The 13603-nt window shown below is 32.4% G+C and overlaps 1 protein-coding gene across 2 annotated transcripts in view; it reads left to right on the top strand.

Moving 5' to 3' along the window:
* LOC107733352 (F-box only protein 11-like) overlaps window positions 1–13603 on the top strand; it is a 35038-nt gene that overhangs the window by 19438 nt on the left and 1997 nt on the right. For both annotated transcript variants that reach the window (XM_016544946.1, XM_016544947.1), the window contains exons 5-21: window positions 383–512; window positions 829–912; window positions 1428–1560; window positions 2177–2283; window positions 2475–2586; window positions 4071–4177; window positions 4274–4411; window positions 6409–6626; window positions 6720–6900; window positions 8022–8144; window positions 8351–8436; window positions 9829–9905; window positions 10007–10150; window positions 10229–10339; window positions 11736–11843; window positions 11929–12037; window positions 12111–12209. In XM_016544946.1, coding sequence (XP_016400432.1) covers window positions 383–512; window positions 829–912; window positions 1428–1560; window positions 2177–2283; window positions 2475–2586; window positions 4071–4177; window positions 4274–4411; window positions 6409–6626; window positions 6720–6900; window positions 8022–8144; window positions 8351–8436; window positions 9829–9905; window positions 10007–10150; window positions 10229–10339; window positions 11736–11843; window positions 11929–12037; window positions 12111–12209 — 2067 coding nt within the window. The remainder of the gene's footprint in view (window positions 1–382; window positions 513–828; window positions 913–1427; window positions 1561–2176; window positions 2284–2474; window positions 2587–4070; window positions 4178–4273; window positions 4412–6408; window positions 6627–6719; window positions 6901–8021; window positions 8145–8350; window positions 8437–9828; window positions 9906–10006; window positions 10151–10228; window positions 10340–11735; window positions 11844–11928; window positions 12038–12110; window positions 12210–13603) is intronic.

Here is a 13603-nt window from a genome sequence, read left to right as displayed (position 1 = left end):
GAGCCGTTTTAGATAGGCGTGGCTGACTCTTAACTTTTATAAAGAATATTTCTTTGGATTTGAGACTTTAGTCTTTGCAACTTTACAGATCTTCTTTATGCACCAAGAGCTTGTAACACTCCAAAGAGAAAGGAAAAATTGAAATCGCATTATATGACCCCTTTAACAAAGGATGGATTGCAAAAGTAGTCAAATAGCCAAATAAAACCACAAAGTTGTTTATTTTTGCATTGGCACTGTTATTCAATACATCATCTACCATGGTGCATGAATATGGTAGTCATTCAGTACCAGGGTAAAACAGTCTGATGACATCACTTGATCTTTACAGTAGTGTTTTTGTAAGGGTCACTGATCTTTATTCTTCTCATCCGGTCTGCAGGAAGAGACTGTACATGGAGGTGTTCGAGTACACGCGTCCCATGATGCACCCCGAGTCTGGGAAGTTCTACCAGATCAACCCAGAAGAGTATGAACAGCCCAATCCCTGGAAGGACAGCTTTCAGCAACTGGTACTGTTCCCGTGGCTCATTTCGAATGTGTTTTGGGCTAAAAACAGTCAGAATTGAGTATTTACTGACCATTTTCCACCCTCTCTTTTAGAATTAAATGGACTGTTTCTGTTATTCTCATTTGACTACAAATGCTATTGTCAATTTAATAGTACAGCAAGTACAACAATACATATCTGAGAATGAGTAATTTAGTCTTTTCCCCCTGAATCCGAAAGCGGACAGATGGTGTGGTAATGTGATAATTAGGGAGCTCTCGATGTGTCGGTAATCATCAGCGAGCTTTCTGACGGATCCCTGACCTTTGTGTTTGCAGTATAAAGGCGCTCACGTCAAGCCCGGCTTCGCTGAACATTTCTACAGCAACCCGGCCAGATATAAGGGACGAGAAAACATGTTGGTAAGTTCTAGGCAATCTATAGATGGATTATATGGTTTGATTATATGACCATTATGTGGTCATGTCTTGCAAACACCTCTGAACTGTAGTAAAATTGCCATGCACAGCCTCAAGTGGCTTATATCTTGTGCAGAATGGTGGCAACATTTAATAAATTATTACATATATGCATAACAATAATCACATCTAGATTTGTGCATTTTCTGATTAAAACATAAGTGGTTGGTTGCCCATAAAAATCTTTTCCTACTCTCTGTGATGTTTTAATGTTTAGATATGGTTGAATTCCCTCCGTTAGTGTCTGTAGTTTTTTTGTCCTTTTTATCACCCGCCAGTCAAAAATCATGCACTTTTGTTAAAGTAACAGCCCACCTCCCATTCATTTCTGTAGCACAAACTCTGCAGGACGAGTTTAATATGTATTGCTGTTCAAATAACTGCTTCAAATGTGGCTCAGTCTTTATTTAGAGACGGAATGATCTGTTTTGTAATCCTGCTTTTCACTCTTTCCTCAGTATTATGACACCATTGAAGACGCTCTGGGAGGAGTTCAGGAAGCCCACTTTGACGGTTTGATATTTGTCCATTCTGGGATCTACACAGACGAATGGATCTACATCGAGTCGCCCATCACAATGATAGGCGCTGGTATGAGTACGCATATGAGTCTTGAACCATGTCAATATTTAAGTACAGTACCATTCAAAGGTTTGGTGTTGGTATAATTTTTTTAATATTTTTGAAAAAAGTCTTTATGCTCACCCAGGCTGCATTTATTTTATCAAAAATACAGTAAAAATAGTGAAATATTATTACAATTTAAAATAACTGTTTACTCTTTGAATATATTTTAAGACGTAATTTATTTCTGTGATCAAAGCTGAATTTCAGCACCATTACTCCAGTCTTCAGTGTCACATGATCCTTCAGAAATCATTCTAATATGCTGATTTGCTGCTCAAGAAACGTTTATGTTGAAAACAGTTGTGCTGCTTCATATTGTTGTGGAAACTGTGATGCGTTTTATTTCAGGATTCTTTGATGAATAGAAAGTTCAAACGAACAGCATTTATTTGAAATAGAAATCTTTTGTAATATTATAAATGTCTTTACTCTCACTTTTAGTTAATTTAATGCATCCATGCTGAATACAAGTATTAAGTAAAAAAAATCTTACAGACCTGAAACTGTTGCATATTAGTGTAGAACACAAGAGTTTTTTTTTTTAATAACTTAAATATTAATTGTACATATGCTTTTGCAGCTCCGGGGAAAGTAGCGGATAAAGTCATCATCGAGAACACTAGAGATTCAACGTTTGTGTTCATGGAGGGGTCAGAGGACGCGTATGTAGGATATATGACAATAAAGGTGAGTTTCTTCATATGCGCTCTTCAATAAAAGAAGGTTCAAGGAAAAGCTCACCTAAAATCCTGTCATCATTTTACTCCCCATGTCTTGTATACATTCTTCCATGCACAAGAAAACAAAAAGGCGTTATTGCCACAGTCTTGTTTTTATGCAGATGTGCATATAATGTATATGATGGATCTCTGTTACAGTTCAATCCTGATGACAAATCAGCTCAACATCACAACGCTCATCACTGCCTGGAGATCACCGTCAACTGCAGCCCCATCATTGACCACTGCATCATCCGCAGTACCTGCACAGGTGACCACAGCTGTCTTCTTTACTATCCCCCAAATGTGTTGGGCGGGGGGACATTTTTATGGTGCACGTTTGTTGTAGTGAGTGTCCAGAAGTCAAACATCACCGTTACTGTTGATCATTCTTGTGGTTTGGGATTCAAACCAACCTTTAACCCTACGGCTCTGTGATTTCTGTGATGAAGAAAATCCAGTCCAGTCATAAAAATGGAATTTACTGTATAATGCTGAATTGTCATGGAATTCTGCAAATTTTGGATGAATAAATCAAAAGTAGCACTGCACAATAAATCAAATCGTGTTATGAACTAGTGTCTGTGAAATATATTGCTACTGTACAGTAGAATGTACTTCTCGAAGTAATAAAATGATTAAAACTTATAACGCAATTTTTCTTCCTCTTGTGCAGCTGTTTGTTTGACAAAAAAAGTTAAATTTTCATTTGATTACATTTTAGAAGATTAATTAAATTGTTATTGTTTTTATAAATCATAAATCCAGAAAAAATAAAACACAGAACACAGAAATTCTAAAATAATAATAATAATAATTTCTTAGGGCCTTATTATTGAAAAAAGTAATTATTCAATTACTAAAGTTTTATGAATTCAGTTAATTAGATCAGTTAATTAAAACAGGAAACACAAAAGTTGCGAAAAATAACGTAAAATAATATAACGTATTTCATAGGGCCCTAAAAATGTCATTTTTGTTTAACTTTTAAATTTGTTAAATTGTATAAGCTTCATGATTTCAATTAATTAGACATGCTTCTTCATTGCCAAAATTTAATTTAACCATTAAAACGGAATACAGGTAAAATAAAAATGGAATCCAGAAAAATAAAAATGCAAGAAAACTGAATTTGGAAAAAAAATAATAAAATAAAACCAATTTCATAGGGCCCTAAAAATGCTATTTTTGTTAAGCTTTTAATAAATTGTTATTAAATTGTTTCATGATTTTCATGATTTCAATTGATTTAGACATGCTTTTTGATTACAAAAATTAAATGTAACTATTGAAATGTAAACCAGAAAAAATAAAATTATTTAAAAAAATAAATAAATAAAAAATAGAATCCAGGAAAAACAACAAAAAACACAGAATTTGGGAAAAAATTTAAAGATTTCTTAGGGCTCCAAAAATGTAATGTTAAACTTTTAATAAATTGATGTTAAATTGTATGTTTCATGATTTCAATTAATTAGACATGCTTTTTGATTGCCAAAATTTAATTTATCCATTAAAATGGAATCCATACAATTAAAATGAAAACAGAATTTGAGAACTGATTTCATAGGGCCCTTCTTTAAGCCGGTTCACATAGAGCATGCTTTTGCGTTCCACTGCCCTGCTTATTAATTGTGCACATCAATGTGCAAATCATGTATATTTTGAGATTTTGAATGGCATTTGATTGTCTGAAGCCCTTCTGTTGAGCTGAATGGTGTCTGATGCTGCCGGTGGTGTGTTGTCTTCCTGCAGTGGGCTCTGCAGTGTGTGTGAGCGGACAGGGAGCGTCACCCACCATCAAACACTGTAACATCAGTGACTGTGAGAACGTGGGGCTCTATATCACAGACCATGCACAGGTAATGTGAAGCTCTGTCTGGAATATACCATCAGATTGGTTTCTGTGGCAGATGAATCGCGGTGTTCAGCGGTCGCTCTCTCCGCTTGCTCTGCAGGGCATTTACGAAGACAACGAGATCTCCAATAATGCACTAGCAGGGATCTGGGTGAAAAACCACGGCAACCCCATCATCAGACGGAACCACATCCATCACGGCAGAGACGTGGGGGTGTTCACGTTTGACCACGGCATGGTAACAACCCTCTCTGTCTCTATACACCTCAATGACACCGTCAGATATGTGTCACACTAAAATGTTAGCGGTTGTGTTTTTTCTCTTTAATCGTCCAGGGACTGACTTTAAACATTGAGACATGGAGGATATTCAGAATTTAATATAAAGCTCAAATCAAATAAAATATAAATATTATTAAATATTAAGTTTGCATTTTAATTTGAGTTTAACTTAATTTATGTTGTGCTTTTGTCGTTTTTATTCATTTTTTTCTTTTTCTGTTTAGCTTGATTTTTATTTCTATTTTAGTTTTAGTCATTTTAGTACTTAAACTAAAAAAAACAGAAGTGTTGCCTTGGCAACTAACTGAAATAAAATAAGTCGAAGTTGAAGTACTAAAATGACTTTAAAAATAAATGCAAGCTAAATAGAAATATAAAAAACTAATAGAAATGACAAAAGCACATAACATAAATTACTAAAAGTTCAACTAAAATGAAAATATAAATGACAATTGAAAATATTAATAAATAGTATAATAGTATGTAAATAATACTAAAATAACTAAAAAAAACTGTAAAAAATGTTTTGGTTGAAAATAAAGCTGAAATAACGTTTATTAAGTTTTCCATCTAATATTTATATTTTCTTTTTTCACCTTTGTTCAATTAACAAAAACTATTTTTAAGCTTTACTTGTTTGTGTGTTTACTTTGTTGTGTGCTTTTACCATTTTATTAGTTATATACCGTATTGGCCGGAATATAAGACGACCCTGATTATAAGACGACCCCCCCTTTTTCCAGATGTACCTTTTGGACAAAGGCTTTTTAAAAACCAAATCTTGTTTTTTCTCAGTAAAACACATTTTGTCTTCAATTATTTTCATATTGCATATTTTTCCTATTTTAATTTTTGTTTTGAAATTATGGTAAAAACTGGTAAAATGTACCAACAATCACATTTAAAAAATAAACACTTTTTGATATACCATTTAAAAAAAAAAATTCCCATCTGAATTAGGACATTTAGGCTATCCATCTAATACCAGCCTACCAAAATCTTATTAACAGTAGAAGTAGAGTTGGTCCCATCAGGCTAACGTGACAGTCACGACTCATGCAGCTGTAAGGGTTTCTTTTTCTTTTGTTTTTACTCGCGATCTTTACAACACGCATTACATTACGTATTTAATGGCACACTTGTTTTATGCGTATTTGGCGCCATCTATTGTTGTGACTCACGATCTTTACAACACGCATTACATTACGTATTTCATGGCACACTCGTTTTATGCGGTTTTGGCGCCACCTATTGTTGTGGGTGTATTATTGACATGTCAAAGTCTTAGATCCTGAATATAAGACGACCGCGTTTTTTCAGATGTATTTCCAAGAAAAAAACATCGTCTTACATTCGGGACAATACGGTAGTATTTTATGTTTTAATTATACTGTTTTAAAAACAGTTTTAGTTATATTTGTACAACTAAATTAACTAAATGAAACTGAATTGAAATAAAATTGAAAAAATTGAAAATGAGAAATGTTGCCTTGGCAGCTAGCTGAAATAGTCATTTTTTTATTAAGATTTTGAATTAGTTTTTATTTTTATATTTGCCGTTTTCATTTTGCTTTTATAAAATAATATTAATAAAAGGCGTTTTGATGAATATTTTGAATTAGTTTTTATTTTTAGATTTTGATTTTAGTTAGTTTTAGTAATTTTGTTGTGTGTCATTTTTATTTATTTATTATTTATTTTTTAATGTCCATATAGTTTTTATTAATTGTCATTTCAGTTTTAGCTTTAGTTATTTTTGTACATCAGGTTATAATAAAAATGAGAAATGTTGACTTGGCAGCTAGCTGAAATAAAATAAGTTTGAATTTTTACAAAATATTTTATTTCAGTTAAAGTTTATAATTTTTTTTTGGTTTTAGTGAACTATATTCTGAACTTTGACAAAAACACAGTCGAAGTGTGTTTTTGGTGACTCTCTGGCTCCCTCTGCAGGGCTACTTTGAAAGCTGCAGCATCCACAGGAACCGGATAGCAGGTTTCGAGGTGAAGGCGTATGCTAACCCTACGGTGGTGCGCTGCGAGATCCATCACGGACAGACGGGTGGCATCTACGTGCACGAGAAGGGCCGAGGCCAGTTCATCGAGAACAAGATCTATGCAAACAACTTTGCGGGTGTGTGGATTACCTCAAACAGCGACCCCACGATCAGGTGAGAGACTATGATCGAATCATATCATACTGTGATATCTGTACAGTTACACTGTTTATGCTCAAAGATATCCCCTCTTCTGATCAATGGCAGGGGTAACGCCATATTCAATGGCAACCAGGGTGGTGTTTACATATTCGGCGACGGCCGAGGTCTCATTGAAGGGAACGACATCTACGGCAACGCCTTAGCTGGAATCCAGATTCGGACCAACAGCTGCCCGATCGTCCGGCACAACAAGATCCACGACGGACAGCATGGAGGCATTTATGTGGTGAGCGAACAGCACAGGGTCAGAAATTAAAGCGATAGTTCATCCAAAAATGAAAATTGTCATCATGTACTTAACTTTGAAGTTGTTCCAAACCTGTATGGTGTTCTTTCATCTGTTGAGCATGAAGGAAGATATTTTGAAGAATGTCGGTGACCAAACAGTTGCCAGTAACCATTGACTTCCATAGTATTTTTTTTTCATAGTATGGAAGTCCAAGTGTACCATCAACTGTTTGGTCACCAACATTTTTCAAAATATCTTCTTTTGTGTTCAGCAGAAGAAAGAAACTCATACAGGTTTGGAACAACTTGATGGTGAGTAAATGATGACAGAAGTTTTATTTTTGACTGAACTATCCCTTTAATTTTTCCATTAAGGGAATGTAATATTGTATATTTCTACCTTTTTTATAAGCAATTTTTATAATTACCTTATTAAATGTATCTGTTTTGTCTTATGTCATGCTTATTGAATTAATTAGAACCATGCACTTTTTTATGCATTAGAAAGCAAGACTTCACATTGCTCATCTTAGTAGGATGAAAAACAAAATGTATTTTTCAAACTGGGAATAAATAATGTACTGAAAGCAAGCTAAGAACCTTCCCCATTACTGAAGCACTCACCAACTTCTGTGTGCAGTTTTTCAGTTGGTTGTGCACTACAACATAGATGATATTTTTTTTTCATATTTTTTTTTAATTATATTTTTAATACAATAAAATAATGTACATTTTTTATTTTTATTAGTTTATATCAATTTTATTTATGCATTTATTATTAGTAATTTTTCTATTTATTTATGTTTATATTATCTTTATTATTTATTTTTCTATTAATTTAGTTTATCATTTTTGTATTATTATATTGTCTTCTGTGCTTTTTCTGTGCAATTTGTCATTTATGATGATTTTAACCGTGACAGTCGTAATTGATAGTAGTTTAATAGTGCGGGGGCATGTTTTGCCCCAGTAACTTGAATTGGGGGGTCATTTTTGTTCATTTCGGTGGCATTTTTGCCCCAAGGCCCCGTTAATATCCAACCCTGTTGCAGTCAGTTAGGTAGTTCACTAAAGCATGGGTACAGACTGATTGTCCCGTCTCTCTGTGGTCTGTTTCAGCATGAGAAGGGTCAGGGAGTGATCGAGGAGAACGAGGTGTACAGTAACACGTTGGCCGGTGTGTGGGTGACCACGGGCAGCACACCTGTACTCCGCAGAAACCGGATACACAGCGGAAAACAGGTGCGCACGCTTCACTTCCCTCGCTCTGTGTGACCGGATTCCACATGCACGCTTGATATGGACTTATGGTCTCATGCAGAGGCATTTTATGACACAAATGACCATGATTGCATTCGGGACAGAGTGGTTCTTGAGATAAAATCTAAGTCTGAAGCCAGTCGCTGGATCCTCCTGCAGTGATGCATTGAATGTGTTTTTGTCCACAGGTGGGCGTTTATTTTTATGACAACGGTCACGGTGTGCTAGAAGACAATGACATCTATAACCACATGTACTCTGGAGTTCAGATCAGGTCAGTGGCATTGTTGTATCAACCCTCTACAATGCGACTAAATCTTCAATCTGAGCGACTAAATGACGTCTATCGGTAGCCATTGGCTAATAAATTCATAGATTTTACCCGCCAGTGTGTGTGTTAGAGGCTAATTACAAGTTTAGCATAGATATATTTTAATATATTATGTCAAAATAGCGGAGTTCATTAGGAATTCTTCAGCTTTTAAGAACCATAAGATACTGCCGGTTTCTCCGGTAGTGGGCGGAGCTATTGAGCAAACTGCAATCTCATTGGCTGGTACTCACCTATGATCATCCCTGTTTTGATTTCAGCAAATCAGTTCGAGCGAACTCTGACAACACAGAAACACTGAATGACCAACAATATCTTAAGCACCACCACCAGTCCTAAGTTCAGTTAAAATGACAAATATGCATTCATACATGGTTACCAAGTCTTCATTCTAACTACTAAAGTTCTATCATTAATGCTTGATTGTCATAATATCATATTATAAAGCTTAAGAGTGTACTTTCAGATATTTAAAAAGCTGTGCCATACAAACATAAGCTTTATATATATCAGTTTGGCGCGTAAACTAAAACATTTACTAGCCAATGGAGATTCCATTGCCAAGGTGTGTGATTTTCAGGTTTATTAGACTTAACAAGCATTATCATGTAGCCCTGGTGATATTTGAATTTTATTTTCAATTTCAATGATAATGAAACAAGATAATCAAGATAAAAATATTGTGCCACATTCTATTTCACAATGATGCTCTCACTTTCAACTCCCTTTTTTTTCAGTCCAAATTTTATTTATTTACTTATTTTTTGTGTATGTTGAATAAATATTCAGTGGTTGTGGAAGTGCACTACAACGTAGTCTTTAATTTTGATCTAATTTATTTTATTTATTAGTTTTATTTATTTATTGAATTGATTATTTTTATAATAATAATAATAATTTTTGTTTTATTTTATTCATTATTTTATATCAACATTATTTATTTTATATTGAATTATTTCTTTTATATTATTTTATATTTTATTTTAAATTATTTATTACATGTATTGTTTATTTTTTACATTTATTTTCAAAGTTCAAGGAAATCCACTGTTAAAAAGACAAGTTTAATACAACATGGTCTATCTTTATAAATTTTATCTATTTTATTTAATTTATTTTTTTAGATGATTATTATTATTTATTTAATTAACTTGTACATTATTATTTTAAATTATAATTATTTTATATTAATATAATTTTTTATAGTATTATTATTATTACATAATATATGATTTATTTATTTTATCGAGCAGCCACAGACTTGTTGGGTTATAACATGACTTTTTAAAAAAAGAAGTGACATGAAATAGATCTTTTTTGGATTTCTTCTTGTAGAACTGGCAGCAATCCAAAAATTAGGCGGAATAAGATCTGGGGTGGACAAAACGGAGGAATTCTTGTTTACAATTCAGGTAATATTTCCGTCATTACCTTTTGATGTCTTGCTTGATAGAAAGGCTCATGTTTCTATATTTTGATCAGACAGACAATCATCCTCTGAATCTCTTCTCAGGTTTAGGCTTTATTGAAGACAACGAGATCTTTGACAACGCTATGGCCGGGGTTTGGATCAAGACCGACAGCAACCCCACGCTCCGCAGAAACAAGATCCACGACGGGAGGGATGGAGGAATCTGTATATTCAACGGAGGACGAGGTGATGCTCCTCTCTGATATAATCGCAGTCTGTTCTGTGTGCGCGTCAGCTTCATGATGATGCTTTCATATGTTGCAGGGTTGTTGGAGGAGAATGATATCTTCAGGAATGCTCAGGCCGGAGTCCTCATCAGTACTAACAGTCATCCTGTGCTGCGCAAGAACAGGATATTCGACGGTTTTGCTGCCGGTACAGTAATGCAACAGCTACTACATCAACTTTGATTAGATATTACAGGCGTCTTGCACAATTGTTTTGAGAAAAAATTGACGTATTTTAAATTTGTATATTTCACTTCTTGACGCTTTGTCCTCAGATTATGTGTCCGTGCTGTTACCATAATAAACACCCCTTAAAACGCTTTTATATTCTGTACATCATACTGACATCATCCTTTCAGGAGTGAACAGGAAGCACATGCAGAAACAAATGCTGCGTGTTTTCTTAGGATTGTCAACCCTTTCATTATGGTTTTGTATAGTAAATCTGCAGATTTGTGTAGGAATATATTCATATTTATTGATTTAGCATGACACTATGCAGTTTAACACTTAAATACATGCTTTTAAAAAAAACTTCAGTTTTAGTAATTTTGGTAAAATTAGTAAAATCATTTTTAGTAAAATCTTTGAAGTAAAAGAAAAATGTTTTAGGAACAAAGCAGAATTAAAATAAGTAATTTTTTATGCATATATATGTTATGTTTTATTTATATATATAATTTTTTTTTTTTTGTTCAATTTGAGTAATTTTAGTACATCTTTAAAAGTAAAAGAAAAATGTTTTGGGAACAAAGCAGAATTAAAACAAGTACTTTTTTAAATTTAATTTAATAACTTTAAACAAAAATAATTAAATAGTATAATAATGTTATATTTGTATAGTTTAGTACATTTCTAGAGCACATGCAGAAACAAATGCTGCGTGTTTTCTTAGGATTGTCAACCCTTTCATTATGGTTTTGTATAGTAAATCTGCAGATTTGTGTAGGAATATATTCATATTTATTGATTTAGCATGACACTATGCAGTTTAACACTTAAATACATGCTTTTAAAAAAAAACTTCAGTTTTAGTAATTTTGGTAAAATTAGTAAAATCATTTTTAGTAAAATCTTTGAAGTAAAAGAAAAATGTTTTAGGAACAAAGCAGAATTAAAATAAGTAATTTTTTATGCATATATATGTTATGTTTTATTTATATATATAATTTTTTTTTTTTTGTTCAATTTGAGTAATTTTAGTACATCTTTAAAAGTAAAAGAAAAATGTTTTGGGAACAAAGCAGAATTAAAACAAGTACTTTTTTAAATTTAATTTAATAACTTTAAACAAAAATAATTAAATAGTATAATAATGTTATATTTGTATAGTTTAGTACATTTCTAGAGGATATATAGTACATTTCTAGAGGATATATATATATATATATTTATTTATTTCCTCTAGAAATGTACTAAACTATACAAATTTATGAAACTCATTTCTGAAAATGCTACTTTTTTTTTTTTATAGAATCACAGATATGAGATGCATATCGAATATTCATTGTAGACAAATAATTGTTAAGCTCCATCTGTTGCAGGTATTGAGATCACGAATCATGCGACGGCCACATTAGAAGGCAATCAGATTTTCAACAACCGCTTCGGTGGATTGTTTCTTGCGTCTGGCGTCAACGTCACGATGAAAGGTAAACTGGAAACATCTTCAGTTTACTCGCTTCATGATCCAGTGGACTATAAATGAACATTATTCTCATTTAATCTTCTTCACAGACAACAAAATCATGAACAATCAGGATGCCATAGAGAAAGCGGTGAGCAGAGGTCAGTGCCTGTACAAGATTTCCAGTTACACCAGCTATCCAATGCACGATTTTTACAGGTAACGCTCCTCCTTCTGACATCTCAGTGTAACATCAGCGGCTGCTTTCTCACAGCTCTGTTTCTCTGTGCAGGTGTCACACCTGTAACACCACAGACCGCAACGCCATCTGTGTGAACTGCATCAAGAAGTGTCATCAAGGGCACGACGTAGAGTTTATTAGACATGATAGGTCAGTCATTCCCTCCAAATGTTACTATGATTTTCCTTTGCATTTACGACTAAAACAAAAATTATTTTGCCTATTTTTAGGACCATTAAGAGATTTTTTTTTTTTTTTTTTTTACAACAATTAAGCTTGTTTTCTCCCCAAATTTACATTAATGTTAGGAAAAAAATTACATTTCTAAGTACAATGAGTACAAAATGACTCTTTAAAGTACATTTGGAAATGTACATCATATTATTTGCTGTACTTACATTAATTTATGCTAAAAAAAAAATATATATATGACCAAAAATATTACTGCATTTATAGAATACCTTTAAGTTCAAATAATTAAAATCACTTTGCTTGTAAATGTCTCACTTCAATAATTAAAAATAAATTAAGATTTCCTAAAGTTTATTATTTCCTAAAGTTTATAATGCAAAAACATCTAGGTACTACTTTTAAATATTTTTTCTGTATTTAATTTTTTATTTTATTTTAGGTGTAAAATATGATCTACATATTTTAAAATAAAATAAAATTTAGTTGATAACTGACCTTGTTTTTGGCTAATTATCATAACTGTCTTCCAAATAAAATTGGTACAGAATGAGTAATTGGTACGAAATTATATATAATTTTTTTGCATACATCATGATAGTGTATCATATATGCAGATAATATTTAATATGACTTAATATATATTTATTTAATATAGAATATAATAATTATTTAATATATATTTAAAATTAATTTTAATTAATAATCTTGCCTGGACACTTTTTGTTTTCAATACTGCATTATAGATATTAAGAATTTAGGGGGAAATGTGCTTAATTGTCATGAAAATAATTACAATTTGAAAAAGTATTCTTATATTTCATTAAAATATTTAAAATTAGGCTTCACTTTCTACAATTGAAAAATTTAATGGTATATTTGTTTTTTTTATTGTGTGTGTGTGTATGTATGTGTATATATATATATATATATATAAATTTTTTATCGGACAACCTAAAAAGAGTTTAAAGTTTTCAAAAAATATTAATTAACTGTTAACAACTGCTCGAGTCATTTTACGATCGTTCGTTATTGTTACACGTGCATTTCCCAAAAATGCACTTAACGCAATCGCACGTAGACGTGCTTTAAGTGCTACTTAGGAGTCGCTATCCGTTTGTCAAGTGCTGAAATGTCACCTTATAGAATGGCTAGTAATTGTAGTGCACGCGCGTTTGTTGAAATGTTAACCTAATCTACTTTCCAGACAACTCGGATATAATAACTATTATTATATTATATTATATTTATACGTATAATATTATACTTTACATAATAATAATAAAAATTTCTTACATTACTTTTATTCATTTTTGTTCAGTCATTTAATTTAGATGTGTATTTCTATTTTTAAA

This window comes from Sinocyclocheilus rhinocerous, unplaced genomic scaffold (genome assembly GCF_001515625.1).
Source record: "Sinocyclocheilus rhinocerous isolate Xijiao unplaced genomic scaffold, SAMN03320098_v1.1 scaffold790, whole genome shotgun sequence".
In the NCBI taxonomy this organism is placed as follows: Eukaryota; Metazoa; Chordata; class Actinopteri; order Cypriniformes; family Cyprinidae; genus Sinocyclocheilus; species Sinocyclocheilus rhinocerous.
This window is presented reverse-complemented; position numbering and strand designations above follow the sequence as displayed.